The following is an 18,567-nucleotide window of genomic DNA, read 5'->3' as shown; positions in this document are numbered from 1 at the left end:
AGCGGAACAGGGAACGAAGGGGTACTAGAAAACCCAGAGCATTTAAGTAAAACGTTGTTAGAAAATCCCTGACTCGCCGCATTAAGACGACATGAAGCTGTGGGTGCTCCATTGGTTTGCCTCCCCTTCAAACTGGCTCAGATCCACACCCCAAAGCTTCCCGGAAGCTTTCATAACCCACTGTCATGCTGCTGACGATACCCAAGGGGTTTTCGGCAAACTCTATGCAAATGCGCGGCGAGGATAAGCGGTGAAATACGTCTATGTGGAGTTTGGGCTTCAAAAGTGTTTTCGTTTTCTTTTCACCCTACTTCTAGTTCTTCATTCTTACAACAGTTCAAAGCCATCTGTCTCCGGGTTTTTTCCTTGTCCAGAATGCCCATGATGACTTACTACTGTGTTATCTGCTGTTTGCATGAAGCTGCTTGCCAATGAATTATTTCTCAAAACTAGTTTAAGTAACAAGTTGAATTTAATATACAAGAATGATTGGCATGTTTACACATTCAATGCAAGAGTGAGATGAAAAAAAATAAATTTGAGGCGGGTGAGCGCCGAGTTAAAGATCACTTTGAATTTAACACTGCTGATTATAAATGTGATTAGAGGGGGAGACGTTTGAGAGGAGGGATTTAACAGCTTTATAATGGCTAACTCGTCTTCGCACCTTGTTACATCCCATGCCAAATTGTGTGATGGCGGTTTATTTTTGTGCTTTCACCCATTTTGTGTGTGTGTGTGTGTGTGTGTGCGCGCGTACACGCATGATTACCCTGTTTAAAGAAGACCATCGTGATTAATGGCACCTTCATTAAGCTTAGGGAGATCATTTGCATACATTAGACAAATGCAGTGGAAAATTCTGCTCGATTTATCGTAACAATCTTCACAAGCAGCATCACATTCTTTAACTTTGTGATAGCTTCGGGCAAGCTGCTGCAAACATAAATTTGCTGTTTATTTTATTCATTTCAGAAAACACAGTTCATAGCCGGGTAGTTTTCATAAACAAACTGCCTCATTTGGAATTCAAAGACCAAAGTCAAAACAGAAAACCTGAGTATTCTTGACAGAAGGGAGGATTTGTGTGCGATTGTATAATTAAGTTTGTACCATTTAACAACCCATAAACGTGATTTACTGTTAAGAATGCGTGTATAGATTCCGAATGACCACGCAACGCCAGTCGTGTACCGTAGACAAAGGCGTTGAAATGAAAGGAGCAGGGAAGGAAAATCTGAATTGCAAATTGTTCTGTATTCCAGTCAGCCGAGATTTAATTTTCAAGAAGGCCACATGCTTCCGAGCTGAATGTTGCAAATTTCTCGAAAGCTCCGTTGATTGCCCACTGCAGGCAGCTGACGTTCTCGATGTGACACAAGGCTTTGTTTGGCAACTCTAATTTTTCACTCTGTTTCAACATCTCAAAAAAAGGAGCAAGAATAGAAAAGAAAAATGGAATGGCGCTCAGAGGTGCCAATTTTTTTCCACTCTGCTGAACTCAATGAGGAACAAAAATGTGTGCATCTAAAGAGCTAGAGGTCATTTCTTGTACAACAATAATGATTAGCTGCTCCCATCTGCCGCTTGTCGCTTTCCCCTTATCCTTGATTGCAGTCTTCTCTAACATCTAGAAAATGAGCTCGTTTATGCGCCGCGGCCTTTCTGCCGTCACCGAAACTAACGCAGGTGCTGCCGCCTGTACGACGCAGCCGAGAAATGATGCTCAAATACATAGAAATATCAATACGTGTGATGGTTAATGACTGTTGGAACTAAAAAAAAAATGAACATAGTTTATTAACTTCAATGGCATTGCTTCCTGAAATTCATTCACTAGAGCAGGGATAGGGAACCTATGGCCCGGGAGCCATATGTGGCTCTTTTGATAGGTGCATATGGCTCGGGAGCCGCATGTGGCTCTTTTGATATGTGGATATGGCTCTTCGCTAAACTGTGAGGTAAAATATGGGAACCGCTGTTGAGAGCTCAGTCCTGAATGCATCAATAGGAGCGTTGCGTGAGCATTGTGGCGCCGAAACTACCTCTAGTGCGGTTTTAAACATTTTTTTTTCCATTAGATTCTTCTGCATGCATACTCCCATTGATTATCATTGATTAGCAACAGCGCGACAATGTCAAAAGATCTTAGAGAACGTTTGGACTTAAAAAGTGGTGGCATTACTACAAATAGCACACATTTTAGTGTATTTTTACTTTTAAATTTTGAGTATGGCTCTCAAGGAATAACATTTGAAAATATGAATTGTTTATGGCTCTCTCCGTCAAAAAGGTTTCCGACCCCTGCACTAGACTATGCACAAAAAATGGAAGGGAAAAATGGTAGCCTATTTAAATGCTTTGTTCTGTAAATACTCTTAGAAGCTATAAGGTTGCCCAATAGCGTATTTAGAACTAGAGCATGTTATGGCTGCATGACCGTAATATGTGAATGTGCATGTGTATAAATCATGTCGTGTTTGCTCTTAATATGAGCACATGTGGTGTGTCAGTTGCAAGGAACGCAGATATGCTGAGAGACATGACTTGAGGGTTGTGGGGCGGGGTCCGAAAGATTTCACGTATGTGTTTGTATGCGTGTGTGCGTGCGGACATGTGCTGGCCACCAGTGCTGCAGGGACGGCCTTGTTATTAGCAGCTGAGCCAGTGTCCCTTTGGGAGACATCACTGCAGAACGGAGCAGGTGTCTGCAGGCTCGTGAAGACGCACACACATACAAACAAACATGCGCAACACTCACGCACTCTCCAAAACGACCATTTTCTTTTCCGAGTTGACATTCATTCTCAGCCAATGTAGCACATTCAATGGGTGCGGCTTAATCTGCGTTTGGACACAAAGAATGTTTTTCCATTATGTAGATCAGAACAACTAAAAAGGCTTGATGCGATCCTTTGGTCATTAAAGCTACAAGAAAGCCAACACCCACCCAAAGGTCACCCCGTTATACTTTCGTACATTATTCATGATAACATATTTAACGATTAACAGTTGTAACTGTTAAATAAAACTTCCAACTTTATTGGGCAAATATGTCTTTTTGGTTATTTGAAGTAAAATCTTAACCACCTAAAGACTTCAACATAGGTTAACGGTACATTTTGCGTTATGAGCTACTCGTTTCCTAATGGTAATATCCAGTAGTCAATACAATTTACATTTTTTGTTAATCCTAATCCTTATATATTTTTTAATAAATATTCAAAATGTTAAATTACTAAAATATAAAAATAAATAGATACAATTATCAAAATTCACTCTAATTTCATTCCCCAATAACAGTCTGTCGTTGATTGATTGATTTATTTTATTTCGTAGTATTATTTTTTGCCATTGACAATTATAGAAGCGCAATTCTGCCAGCCTCATCCAATCCAAATAGATTACACGCCTACTGCAGTGAATATCTGCCAACATTAGTTAAACAAATGCACTGTACAAATTCTAAATGTTTTGGTATAGCCCTGGCTTACTCGTATGCTAATAAATCCATTTACTGAACTAAAATGAAACCGTACAAGAAAAAATAAAAGGAATTTCTAATTTATACATTTAAAGACTGATATGAGGAAATGGCTTAAACCTGAGCCATAAAGAACACTGTCAGAGGGACATAATTACTTTACAGTTTAACTTGCATTGTAGACCAGCCCTGCTGAGACTTTATCTTGACTCAGTGTTTACATGTGCAGTTCAATAGTTTGAATAAGCAAAACAATTTGAATTACTCCTATTCATTCCTTCTGTTTAATTCCAAAAATCCTGCTTACAAAGACAACAAAAAACATTTAATTTCAGAAACTTTTTCTGCATTTCCTGGACAATGATTTCAAATCCAGTCAAATTGATATCATTAGGCTTAGTGAGATTAGGGTATTGTGTTGGGCATTTCTCTATATTTCCTTATTGACTCACAAATGTGAACTGTAATTAGAAACAAAAACTACACTGAACTCAATTTTGGTTTGAATGTATTTCTTAGATCAAGCAGCATTATCTTGGTTTTATATTTTATGCAGTTCTTTAAATACTAAATTTTGATATCTAGTGAATGTGACATCAGAATATACATACAATACATATCAGCCGTATTAGCATTGACAAATTGTGGTATTAGCCATCACAAAGCCTTTCACTGTCCTGCCTGTTTCTGGAATAATCTACCATAATAGGTTCAACTCTGCCATTGTAGACAAATTTGTCATAAAAACAAAATCTGCTTGAAGCAACATTCAATTTCCCCCTCAAAGATTATGACCTTTGGAACACCAATTTGCGATATTGTACTTTAGAGATTTTCTAGGTGAAGACCTCTTATTAGCGAAGATTCAGCAGTCTTTTTGGAAATGAGCACGTTGATGCTGAGCTGACAAATGTCAACCAACACCTGTAAATTGCCTTTGTTGACGATTCTGACAACAGCAATATTGAACTCTCTTTGAAAATGATTGTTGGACAGCCAATTGTGTTTTTTGATATGGATTCACTAATTCCCATAGATGAGGAAAAACATTGTGTCTTTTACCCTGACTAAGTAATGTATGAGTGAGTGACTTTTGCAACCATCCAACAACGTGAGGCAATCTGTTGGACTGACGTTTTAGAGTCCATATAATTTGTAACTTCTAAAACTCAACATTTCAAGATGGTGACTGCATGAGACATCCAAGCCATTTTGATTACAAGAGGCAGGCAGTGAATGATGAACATTTATAAAATACACACAGTAAGCCTGTACCAATACAAAAATTGAATCATGTGACACATTTTTCTCAGGGCGAGTCATTTGTTCGGACTGAGCAGAATTGTGGCCACGCCTAGTTCTGTTTAACATTTGGGGAGAGAGTTAGAGTAGAGGAGGAGATGTGGCTAGTACTAGTATGAACCCTGAAATTGCAGAGCCTCCAAGCTCCTTTAGGTCAGCAATGTGAGAGCATTTTAAGCTACCTGGTAATCAACAGAGATTTACATGGTATAGCCAAGACTCAGACTCACGTAATTTCAGGCCTCTGGCCTGAAGTCAGCTGGGATAGGCTCCAGCACCCTCCACCCTTCAGAAAATGAATGAATGAAAGTCGTACCTGACTATCAGCTGCACCCCAAAGGTTAGGGGGAAAACTGTATTTTTCCATATCTATCTATGAATATACGTATATTAGCCGCACTGGGCAATAAGACAAATGTGCGCATGTTTTATTATGGAATATTTACATGCAGCTCATTAGCCTAAAAAATGATATCCAAAATTAACAGCAGTTGCCTGAATATTTCTATTTAACTATCAACTATCATTGATTGTGCATATTCTGTAGGAGAAATCATCTTCATCTTGAGATTTTATTTGGCAGTGGTAACTACATCCTCATTTAAATTTAAAAAAATCTATATGGCTTTTAGGGTTTTTTTTCTCAGTCGGCCATGTGTTCTAGCAATATCAAAAAAACGTAAGCATCTACTCGAGCGTGAAGGCATTTCACTGTAATCAGTGGATATCTATTTTCCCCACTTCTCCATTGCCCATTGGATTTTCTCTGAGCATGAGAAAGTGCAGTTAAGCATGAAGTGACATTTCAAGAGCTGGATTTTGCTGAGACTCTCCATCTTCTTCTATCCTTTTGGTGCTGTGGGCCACGCCTGCAAAAAGAAGCTGGATGTGTGTCATTTATAAAAGGTTATGCCTGATCAACAGCCATGAAGAGTGGAGCCTTTATAAATAAAAGCGTTGCTAGTTTGAGGTGCCAGAAAGAAGTAGGAATAGTTGTTGATTGCAAGTGTTGATTGAATGACAGCTTTTGGTTTACTGCAGAGGAGGTTGTTCAAGTATAAAAAAAAACTGTAGGAATAATTATCAATACATATATGAAAGTATATAAAAATAATATCCCTTGTGAGCCGTGTGTATATCTGTGCGCATGTACGAGGGTGGGGGTTGATTAAAACCTCCACCAGATGGACCCCAGCAGTCACTCTGTGAGCATGGATGTACCCCGACCGGGATCAAATGCAAAACGAGCTGTTCTCCTTGCCATTTCTAGAAAATTGCACTTCTCTATATACAACTCACCCATATAACACTAGCATTACTTATTTTGACGCGTGTAACTTCATGCTGACGTGCAGGTGGTCAAATCCATATCATATCCTCTAGAAATGTCGATACAAAGGAAACATGGTGCGCCGCTGCCTGTCAGGCGGTGAACTGCGTGGTGGTCCAAGTTGAATGAAGTTGAATGTCACCCCAAGCTGCGGACACTCTGCTGTCCAAATGGACAATAATCCACCAGAATCCTGAAGAGAATACCTGCTGAGTGCCAACACGCATGTTAGAATCAACAGCCAATGGCAAGCTAAGCCTCTCTGGGCACCTCTACAAACATTTCATTTATGTTTGGTTACATCCTCTAAGTCCCTCCATTTTCCATTCCATAAAGCGCAAACGCAATACTAAAATAGCACTGAAATGGAAGCGCTAAGAATGTACACAAACCCTATCTAAAACAAGGAACATCTTAACATCAGTGTTTTTATGGCGACTCTAAGTATTGCCTTTTACATTTTTAGTTTAGGTGAATTTGGATTGATTAATTCTTTAACATCTACTAGAGCTTCTTGTTTGCAGCAAGACTCATACAAATTATATATATTACTGTAATACTTAATGTTTTAAAAGGGGAAAAACTTTGGGTGTTGAGCAGAATTTGATTTTAATTTTCTGTCAGTTTTAAATGCTCCCAGCTCCCTTTTGGCTTAGACACCCTTAAAGTGGTGCTTTTCTGTTGATCGGTTCCACTTCCAAGGAGTGATAATTTGTTTTTTTACAAATCAGTTTGACAGGTTTATAAAGAACATTTTAACAATAATTAGCACTGTTTCCTTTTTATGTTTTTTTGTTGGGTTTGAGGACAAATATTGTTTTCAAAGGCTCTATATGTCTTGACACCTTAAGATTCAGCTCTCCCATATTAAAAACAGAGGCTTTCCTAATAACTGCTGGTTTATTATTAAAATATGAACATTTCGACTGCAATGCTCACACTGCTTTCAGTGTTAGTCACATGTAAAGTCTCCAAAGCTGTAGCCTCCCGAGCAGCTTTGCGTTAATGTGAAGGGTGGAAGAGGCTGTGACAAATGTAGCGTATAGCCTCTATCCAGGATCAGCATGAAGAATTCACTTCTGATCCCAAGAGTTTCTTCTACGCACTGTGACGCAGACGGAGGTTAAGTTGATGCCTTGCCATTCCTGGCATGTAGTAGAATGTAGGAGGGAAACCACCTAGTAGTTTAGTTCACACTTGCTAGTCCTTGATGGTGTTAATTTAAAGCAATGTCTCGCAAAAGAAATTGTTATACAGTAAGCGTGCCCATAGGAGGGATTAATAGTTTAAATTATCCCAAGTAAGAGTTTGGCTTTGTTACAATGGATTTTACTGTAATCATAATACTGCAAAATAATATTTGTAATTAATTTTTTGTAGTGCTATGAGTGCCTTCCAGGGTTCAGGTTTTGGCACGTCTTAACACTAGTGATTATGTTTTTACTGAAAATTTTGTGCTTGGATGACTCACCGTGAACTTGACTGTGATCCCAAGATAATTTGGAATTATTTGCCATGCTGTGGTTTAAAGAAAAGCACAATTGTGTGGTCTTTTCTTCTTTTTGTAGAGACAGAAGAGAGAATTTGATTTAATATACAACAGCAGTGCAGGTGTGCTGTGCCCTGGACCATGAAATTACCTCAAATCAGTAGCCACACAGTTTTGGCCATCGATTCATGGAAATGAAATGGCCCTGCTCTTAACGTTGAAGCAAACATGAGCAGTCAACAGTTTCCAAGCCACCAATTGTGGCGCACCTACTGCCACATTGTTCTAATGGCCGCCTAATATGTGAAATAGCCTTTGGACAAACAGACAGATTGACAGGCAAGTTGAAGCCTGCAATTCTCATCTGTTGATTGTTACCGGCAGAGGGTGGACACCTGCCAGCAAAGAGGCGATCATCAGTCTGAGTAGCTCAGAAGTATGCTTGGGCTGCCAGAACTTATGGAGAGGAACTAAATCGGTCCTTCAAGGGCAAATCAAGAAGAGCCTTGGTAAGCAACACACTGTGTAGCTATCAAATGTACAGTGCAGAGTTAATGATGCAGTCATAGTAATGTATAAGTGAATCAGCTTAACTTTGGTTTTCCTCACAGTTCTGGGGTAGAGGGTTCGATCTTAGGTCAGTCCTGACTGTGTGGAGTTTGCATGTTCTCCCTGGGCTTGCATGGGTTTTCTCGGGATACTCTGATGTCCTCCCACATCCCAAAAAAGTTGGGATACCCCCCTTGTGAGGATAAGCAGTTACGATAATTAATAAATTAATGTATTGTGGAGTTTAACTTTGTGACCAGAAAAGAACAACATGTTTTTATCCCAAAGGACATTTTTTTTTGCTTGTAGATTAGCGAGTATCAGGTTGGAATGCATTGAATAATTTCAGCATAAAATATTCCACCGAGAAAGAACAAGCAAATGCTCTTCAATGGTACATTTTGTCAGTCTGTAAAATATATTAGGCTCATTGTCCCACCGTTTTAATTTTCTGTTGACCTTTATTGGTGTATTGTGTAGCAAGTGAGAATTTGATATGGCAAACTTGTTTGGGTAAAATTTGCTGCCAGGCAATTGAATACATAATTGTTCATTCAATTTCAAGGGAAATTGGGATACTTCCTTCTTCTTGTATCTTCTTTTTCTCCTCCCCCTCCTGTAAATAGAAAGTCTTATGCCAAGAGACGTGCAAGACAGGTGTTGAAACATTGTGCTTGACAGTTTCTAACGACCCAAAGCAAAAGCCGTCACAATTTTCACTCTGCACTCTGCAGATACAAATCAGACAAATGGAGCAGACTATTATTTGTATCCTCTTTCAGTCATGTTATCATAAAACTGCACACTGGTTGCCTGAATATTTTTCCTCAATATACTATACCATGCTTGCAGCAAATCTAACAATTCTTCAGAACAGAATAGCCCCAATTTCTAGACCAAAGCAAATAAGAATCCTTGTGATCTGGTCGAGGATAAAGACCGAGTGGGAGACACAACAGCATGCGGTTAATCCATTAAGGTGTTTGACTAGGAGGGGTTCACAGTGGAGAGGCAGGGTAGAGTCAAGGGCGCGGACAATTTATGACAATTAGCCAGTTCTCTCGTTGCGAATTAGCATGCTAGAAGCGCCGACTGAAGCGCACTTGTGAGGTCGAGCACTTAAAGCCCAAGCTTTCCACCGCTCACTGTTGGGGACTCGTGCTCCATAGTGTTATGTATTGTGTTTTGTCTTGATCTAATTTCATTGCTGTTGATGCTGATAGACATGTAATCCATTTGTACGGGGAGATTTAGAGCTAGTGATTTCAATATTATATATTTTTTGGGTCAAAATAGTATTTTTGTTCTTTAATGTGGAATTTTGTAATTGGCCCCTCAGATGGAAAATAGAAGATGCCATTAATTTAGGAATATATCTTGAGGAGGAATTTATTGTTTATTATTAAAAAATACAAAGTCCTTGCATATTATTATAATGGATTTTGCTGCTTCATACCCTGTGTGCAATGAAGAATTCCACTTATCTCAACAGAAAAGGCCAATGTAACAGCAGTAAGATTCAAGCCAAAGAAATGCCTTTGATAGGCCACTCCCTCCATCTGGCCATAAACAATATTGTAATGCACAGCGTGTAGCCTTAACTAGGACATGGCAGCAACATGGTTTCATCTTTTCATCTCTGATAGTGACACACACGCCCAGTAACACAAGACTGCAAAGGGGAGCACATTGTTTTTATTACCAAGTAGCTTTAGTCAGTCCCGTGGCCTATAAAAACATGGTCCTGTCGAGCCATTGGCTTCTGCAGATAACGCAACAAAACAAAATAACTGCTCTCACATTCATATTCTCATTCTGAGAAAAAAAACGTATGCAGATCCTTTTGGTAATTGAGAAAATAGCCTAGCAATGCCGATAATAATATTAAGATAAATGAAAATGAGGGCCTTCCATTTAGGGCATTCCATTCTTTACTGCCTCAATTGTAAACACTTGATGGTTTTCGAAAGAAGAAAAACAAGCGTTTGGGATTTAACAACCCCCCATGAATCAGACTTTGCATTCTTCAAAATAGGGCAGCAAAGAGCTACAAGGATGTGGCCTTTCCCAAAGTAAATCACCTTACATTTGTATAGTGCTTTTCTACCTTCAAGGTACTCAAAGCACTTTGACACTATTTCACCATCTACCAACTGATAGGGTTGCATCAGGAGAAACATGGGGTTCAGTATCGTTATCATGTGTGGGGAGGTTGAACCTACAACATTTTGTGTTGTGAAAGAACTTCTCTACCACTTAGGTCACACTAGTCTAAAGTAAGAAAATCATTGATTTTTTTGTTTGTTTGTTTGCTTTTTTCTTTTTGAAATCAGTTGAGGGTGTCAACACATTTATATATTCAAATTTATTATTGAATCTTTTTATTATTGGTCCAACCTATGCTTCCTTTAAGATTGATGGTTAAAAATGCTATACACATATTACTGAAGTTGCAAAATATCAGTATAGCCTTTCTGTGTTTTCTTTTTCCTGGCCTCCGTGGCCTATTTTACTTGCTTGCACTGTAATGGCACTTGATAAACTCTTTTTCCATCTGGAAAAGACAAGTTAATTGTACTGAATGTTGTAAATGAGTTTGCTGTATTGACGATGCTCTCAGGGCAGGTAGAAATGGCAACAAAATCTCCACTAGCACAGCTCCAGTGTTGCATGCATCCATGTTTGTTTTCTTGCAATAGTTTATTCTGCTCTCAAAAAAAAAGAAAAAAATAGACATTTACATCTCTCTTAAAGGTGAAATTTTTAACTACCTTCATCAGAGTGGCAATAAAATGTCAGATGCTGTAGTAGTTGAACAATGGTGTTTCTCACATCTTTCATGAAAAAAATGATACACTATGATCATTTTTAAAGGGTGTAGTTGGTAGTATATTAAGAACATGGAACGAATTAGAGATTCCACATGTAAAATTGGTCTCTACTTACAAAAAAATCCAAGTTCCAAAACCCCTTCTTGAACAAATGAATTTCACAAATGAAGGTACCACTCTATGTTGTTGTTTCAACTGATACATCTTATTTTATAGCTTGTCCCAGTGTCATGAGATCCACAGTGCTGTTCATTTACGCTCAGTCACTTTAAAAAATTCCTCATTCATCATCTGGCAAAATGTAATTCTCAATTAAATATTTTTGCGTGCACATTTTTACTTGAAGAGCAAGGTTTAAAAAATACTTGCCGAAGTCATTTATGTAATGACAGGCTAACACCGCAATAGTATTATATTACATATTTCTCTTCCTGCCTACTGAGGCAGCAAATTAGTTCAATTGAGGTAACTTGTTCCCGTTGGTTGCAACCAAGTAGTCATTCACAATGTTAAGTTTAAACTAGTTTAACTAAAATTATTTTAATCAAATATCATAAACCACTTCATAATATTCATCCTTATTGAACACAGCCCGATTCGACTTGTAAGATACATTGGAACCATATTTATTGTTTACATGCCATAACAGCATAAATTCCACTTTACTGCCGACTTGAAACATTGCATGCTGATATATTTATCAGTGGAGGGTAATGCACATCCAAAAATACAAGTAAGCTGTTCCACATATGTGTCAGGAAGAAGTGTATGTCTATACAAGGTGTGCGTGGCACTTATTTAACTTGTGAGGTAAAGCGTGATAGTGGAAGCAAGAGCTCCCCCTTCTTGTGTCTCTGACACATCAGCCATAACACTTGCAATCTTGTCTTCTTTTATCTCTCTAGTTATTTATTTTCTTTTTTTTAACATTCGGAAACAGTTTTTTATTATAGCTCCACACATCATTCCCCATTCAACAGTAGGCTCTATAATTGAAGCGAATGATACCTGCTAATCACTGTGTATTGTTTAACACGCTACAACAAAACTATCAAGGCACTGCTAATTAACTCTAAAAAGTCAACATGGAGGTAACAACACAAACATAGTCTACAGTAATTCTTGGTTTGTGTTTAAAGTTAAAAAGGGTAAAGACTGCAACAACAACAAAGGTTGCTTGCTAAAACTGCAAAATGAACGGAACCCCTCCATAAAAAGAAAAAAATACTGACTGATCACAAGTTCCAATACATTAGGCAGGCAGGCCTGAACAGTGTCCAGTGCTACCTTTCTGGGTATGATATTGGCTATGCTTGGAATAAACTGTCCATTTAACTGTGCTATATATATTGAAGTTGCCTTTTTGTAGTACTATTCAATGGTATAGTCAGGATAGGTTATACCACCACATAGTGTCCCCAATGCATTCTACAATGAATCTTGATATGTAATGAACAAAAAATAGCCTTTATAAAAGCAATGTATTTTGTGGGCAACAGTACTTTTGTGTGTGTCATTTTCATGACTTGTGGTTTTGAAATATCTTCATATATTTAAAGTAGATGATAGATTGGAAGTGATTTGTTTTGTCATGATTTAATCTGTTCAAATTTATTTTGGAGAATATACGTATGCTTTTTTGGTGGCCTGGTGTAAGTGGTTAGTGGATTTTATTGGAAGTTAAATGGGATTGTGTGTATTATCTTTTCATCTCTGTTGATTTTGCATAATTGTAGTGTTTGTGTGAGGGTGCGTGTGCGTTTGTTGTAGTATTTTCTTTCATTGTATTAAAACAAATTTCCTGCCAACGGTGATGATAGACTCCAATTTATGTGAACTTGTAGCTGAATGTTCACGTTTCGCTGTCATGCTTTTCCGGTCAAAATGGATTGGACGTCTAGTGCCGTCAAAGGCAGCCAATGAGTTAAATTAGTGGGCCAATAAAGATTTAATTCTCAATGTTAATCTTCACCATATAAAAGATTCATTTGTTGTTGAAAGGTGTGGAAGGCAGTGGTGGGGAGTAAAGGTGACTCTATACACTGAGCAATGCAAATGTACAGAAGACACTCAGTAATAGCTAATTTATATACACAGTGCTGTGCAGGCATCCTATTACCATAGCGCCTGAGGCTGCAATCACTCTCCTCGAGCCCGGCTCCACATTGCTCTGCCCCGGCTCACTCAGGCACGGAGCTGAGCGGCGATTGATTATGCTTTGCTGGGATTCAAAAAGCCTTTTCTCTGCCAAAAGCAGGCTAAGGCTGGCGTGTGCCGACGAGGGCTCCGAGCCAGCCGGAGAGCGAAGGTGTTAACACTGAGGGAGGAGTGGGCTGATGGGCAAGCCAAGACGCCAATGACTGATTCTAGAAGAGACTTGGGGTAGGTGGAGGAGAGTGGGCGGGCACTGCTCTCCAGTGAAGCAGGGGACTGGGCGGGTGGCGGTGGAGGGAGGGAGGGAGGGGGGCGGGATGCTGGCTGCAGTCACATCCAAGCTCATCATTTCGCTTGCAGCATCTGTGGAAGAAGGCGATGCTTGCGCCGCACACCTCCGCTCGCCACTGAGACTCAGAGAAAAGAGGAAGAGGAAGCCGAGGACCAGAATCAAAAGCAGAAAAGTCTCTCACCAAGACTAAGACTAAGATAGGAAAGGGCTGAGGTAGAGTCGCTTCTCTTGGCGGAAGCATTTGCTTGCTGTAGCTGCTGTGTGTGGGGAATAAGAGAAAGAACAAGAGAGAGAGAGAGAGAGAAAGAGAGAGAGAGTGAGAGAGAGAGAGCCAAAGAAAGATCGTGAGACAACCACCGGCGTCTCCCAAATGGAGTGGAATGGGTTTAAGATGGTAAGGAAGAAAGCTTGGGTGTTATTAATTGGAATATATCATGATATTGTCTTTTTATTCAATTACGCACTATTATAATATCCTTACTAGATTTTCTATTAGAACGATCTGAAGACATTTCTCACTCTTATTTAACTTATTAAAAATTGAGAAGTTGCTTCACTGACAGATTTGTCCAAGAACTGAGATGCTCATATTACTCTGTAGGGTGCACAGGTGCACTTGAAGGAATACAACCGAAAGTATGATGTTGAATTGTTTTACTGCCTTTGCAATGCTCTGAAATATTTAACTGCACGTGCGATATACTTGAGCAAGACGTGTAATGTGAATTGTTCAGCGTTTTGCTGGTGCTGTTATTTCCGCCACATTTTTTATGTATGCAAAGTAGCCCGTGCTAACGAGGTGAGTAGACATGTTATCCGTCATGCTGCTTGTGTACTGGGGTGTAGGTGTGTTTGAGTTACGCTCATGCCCTGGATTACAATTTGTAATGCTGTAGGATGGTGCTGGATTAGAATGAAAATGCATTGGGTAGGGCATTTTTGTTTAGATCCCATACTTATTACAGCTTCTTTCACTTCAACTTTGCATCCATTTAGTTGCCACCCATCATCTTGATGTGAGGGGAAGCGCCTTGAAAATAGATCCAACTGCCATGTTTATTCCTTTGGTCTCCTCAACTGTCAGGTGTACACAGTTTTATTTCCATGCAGAGACTACGTGAGCAATTTAGCCGCCCGAGTCTATAGAATGACAATTTGCATTCCTGAGGCGTCCGTCTGTTTGAGAAATTACTTTTGTAGTGTGCGCCGACTCTGCCTTTGCTAGCAAGAACATTTGCAGTACTGCAATTAATCTACCTGCATGCAAATGTTTGATTGTGTGTCTTGCTGGCTCCACTTTTGATGCAATCAAAATGCTAATCAAAGCCCCCAATTTTGGACACAAAGATCTGTACAGTGAAGTGAGGCAAGGATGCTTAGCAGCGACATACGGAGGGAAAAAAATGTTGTGGATGGCTGGACATGAACAGAGAGCTTATGAAATCACATGCGGCTGAATAGAAGATGAAGGGAAAAGGTGAAAATAGAAAAGAAGGAGTTAAAAGTCATCACTGTAGAAGGTGTGATTTGAGCTTTCTGATGTGAGCCAGCGGGACGCCTGAGCTATCACCTTACGCACACACACATACACACACACTCATATACACTTGCGAGGATACCAACATGCAGTGACTCTATTACCCTCAGGCGGAACACGGTGAGCTCCAAGGTTACACATCAATGCTAATAGGATGGGGTGTGTAAGGAATTTATTATAGTGCCTGTGCAACCAACAAATATATGTGGAGTGAATTAAATGTAAGTGAAGATCAGAGAAATGTAAGATCACCGAGTGTTACTCTTATGGTGGTAAATGATGAGTAGAAACAAGTGTTTTATCACTACTTAACAGAATGGTATTAATGTAAAATTCATATACAAACAACCTAGCACAGGGGGATTGGAATTCTTTATTTTGAAGATGTTTATTATAGTCTCCCTGTAGATTCATGTGCTTACAAGGAATCTTTTTACACCTACTGTATTTACAAAGTGTTTACCAATCCACTCAAACACAACTTGAAAATCAAGATTTTAAAAACTTCTAGTAGATATTTACCTGAACAAAAATATTGGCTTTCTTTCACTAAAATGGTAATTTTCTGATTCAAATTTGCATTTGTCAGTATACAGATTATAAATCAAGGTGGTATGTAGTTTACCATATTTGTAGTCTATAGGAAGATGAGTTTTTAAAAAATCATTTGTGTTGATTGTATAGTATCTTCTGGTGAACTTTACATTTGAGTCCAAAACATTTTGATGGCTATTTGTGTCACAAGGCAAATATGTTGGGCAAATATATATCCCTATACTTAAGCAGTTATCCTTGAATGTCCATTGCTAAACACAAAAATATGAGCATTAATGGTAGTATCCAAGATTTTTCATCATATAGCTGAAAGATTGCAAATTTCCCCAATAGGTAGTGCAACTGTACTGTACATGGGCAAACATGTACATACTGTACTTGCAGACAAGAATGAATAGAAAAAAGTGAGAACTGGCTGTGAAAACTCTTCCAGTCAAAATGAATTGGATGTTCATCAGTGTCAATGGCAGGCAGGCAATGAGTCAAAAGTCAATAATAATAATAATAATAATGATAAAAACTAGGTCACCGAAAATGATGTATTAATTTCTTTTTGCCTTGAAGATGCAGCTAAATTAAATGTCATTAGTGTTCGTTTATCATTGTGTCTAACCAATATGGTGGCTCCTTTAACACCCAAATATGAAGTCAGTATGAATTTAAAATAATCTAAAATTGCAAAGCGTCCAATGATTTAATTTCCTCTCATGTAATCATACTCTTTAAGTGCGACTGTTTGAATTGACTGTTTTTAAGTCATATTCAATTTACCTTTTTTCCTATTGCCACTGTTTTTATTGACTCTAAATGTTTCTGTCTTTGAACAAAGGCTAGATGGAAGCATTTAATGAGCTAAAAGCCTGTTTGAATAAGAAGCCGCTGTAACAATCTCTGTCCCAATTAGCACGCTCTGGTTTTTAAATATTCCTTTTGTGCGAAGCCTAAACACACATGAAGACTCACAAAACGGTCACATTGAAAATTTAATAGGCTTCCACAGCGACATCCTTAATTTATTTAAAATGTTGTTTTTCTTTTTTCTTTTTTTTTTCATTTCCAAAAGCCAGAAATCTGAGAAGCATGGGAAGTCATTCTGTTGTGAGGGGAGCAGCATTCACAAATACTAGACCTAATTCCTTTGGCAGAAGCTCAAACTGCTACAGACAGACACATAATCAGCTGGGGAGCGTTAGTGCCTCAGCCCACTAGCAAACACAAGACCGAGCCCTTGTTGTGCATCGCTGCTTTTCAGAATAAATATCCCGATGGAAAATACAGTGGGAGGAAAGAGGTATTCATGTGTATATAGCTCTTTGTTCAGCAAAAGATAGCGAAGAAGAGACGGAACGGCAGCTTTCTTAGCCACTTTGCTGCTCATTCTCTATCTCCCGCTCCTTCTGTCTCTCATCCTCCACTGTACGCTGTGTGTTTTGCTATTCATACAGATGTTTGGATTTGAGTGGCAGTTTCTCCCGAGACCGTGCGCACGCGGCTGACTCGTCTCATCTGCATTTTGCATCCCAGGAAACAAAGCAGCGCAGAAAGCGCCGTAAAGTATCAGCAGGCAGACAGGTTGTTTGTTGTGTGTGAGAAGGGGAAGACAGACAGTGTGTGTGTGTACGTTAGTGTGCGTGCGCTTTGTGTCTGCGTGAGTTGTTTGGCTTTGGCAGCTTAACTGCCCCTTGAGCTGTTGCTGAATGATGTTTAACGGACATTTCAAGGTCACGCTTTCGACAGGCCTCGCTGCCGCTGACATATTAAACATTTATGCATTTCTGTAGCCAGATGAATTATAGATTAAACATGAAACTGAACATGCTGCAAAATGGCACTATTGTGGTTGGTAATAGACACATTGCGGTCTACAAACACCACGTTGCACGACACATCCTACGCCTGCCTTATCTCATCTTTAGCAACACAATACATCATCTTGTCATATGTCACATTCACACAAAAGATAACTACAATGACGCCCAGCACAGGCCAGACATCTGCCAAGGCCATATAATCTTAATTTCAGAAAATACTACTAGTTTGAGGATTCATTATGTGTTGTATCGTGTTATATATACTAATAGCATGATCAAATAATTTCCAGGTAATCCGAGTACAGTGCAAGTAAACCACTCGTGACACATTTTTATAAAAATGCAACACATTTAGCCCTGCCTCTTTATTTGTCAAACTACCTATTTTTTTTGCTTTGGAAACTGATAGCTAAATGCTAACACATAATGGAAAATGCCATAGACAAGCTAATGAATAGAAAGAGTGTCGCAGTTTTCAAATATTTTAAGGAATAAATAAATAGTTAATAGTGATATTCACAAGCATTCCACATATTATATCTAATATATGACTGCGCCTACCTAAATAGCTGAGATGTCTTTTGTATGTTGCTTTCCTTACATTGTATGTCATTGCAGTGGATTTTCACAGAACAAGTGAAATTAGACTTCCTTTGCATACCTAGATTTTGTCATCTCAATTACTAACTGATGAAATAGGAAAATACACATGCAAAGTTTTTTGTAAACATTAAGAATTATTACGATTCCCAAATATAGGTTCATCTAATTATGTTTCCGGTTTCTGAGGGAAAGGAATGTCATCCTTAATGTCCTTACTGCCTGTAAATGGGGGTGGATAAAACAGCAGTACAGCGATACGCTGTGTTTGGGGATGGGGGTGTCGTTAAGGTCAGTGGAAAGATAAACGAGCACTCACTCGTTGATGTGCACCTTTTCCACCATCACGCTGTCACACTGTGGCAAATCAGCTTCCGTCTCCTCTACGTCGCCTCTGTGGCATATAGCCTGCCATACCAACAGCCGAGATCATATCCTGTGGGCATTTTCAATTACCGTGCTCTGTACAGCAGTAGGGGGGATTAATCTGCTCGTTTGAATGCGCACCACACTTAATGGTTTCGCTGGTGTGCCGCCGGCCTCGTCTGTTAGCTCTGATGGTATACATTTAGGCTTTGTGACTTTACCTCCCTTTCCCTTTCTCTCCTGCTGCAGTCAGAGCCATTTTTGATT

The 18,567-nt window shown here is 39.1% G+C and overlaps 1 protein-coding gene across 8 annotated transcripts in view; it reads left to right on the top strand.

Annotated features, from left to right (window-relative positions):
* Positions 1–18,567, top strand: part of elavl4 (ELAV like neuron-specific RNA binding protein 4) — an 81,871-nt gene that overhangs the window by 7,857 nt on the left and 55,447 nt on the right. The window contains exon 1 of one of the 8 annotated variants that reach the window (XM_077607313.1): positions 13,473–13,825. The exons of 6 other annotated variants lie outside the window; for them this stretch is intronic. In XM_077607313.1, the coding sequence (XP_077463439.1) occupies positions 13,802–13,825 (24 nt within the window). In that variant the 5' untranslated portion in view covers positions 13,473–13,801. Of the gene's footprint in view, positions 1–13,472; positions 13,826–18,567 lie in introns of those variants that run through there. One more of the 8 variants, XM_077607312.1, reaches the window with a different exon arrangement.

This window comes from Stigmatopora argus, chromosome 8 (genome assembly GCF_051989625.1).
Source record: "Stigmatopora argus isolate UIUO_Sarg chromosome 8, RoL_Sarg_1.0, whole genome shotgun sequence".
Classification (NCBI taxonomy): domain Eukaryota; kingdom Metazoa; phylum Chordata; class Actinopteri; order Syngnathiformes; family Syngnathidae; genus Stigmatopora; species Stigmatopora argus.
The sequence above is the reverse complement of the archived record's forward strand: the minus strand, read 5'-3'. Positions and strand labels throughout refer to the sequence as shown.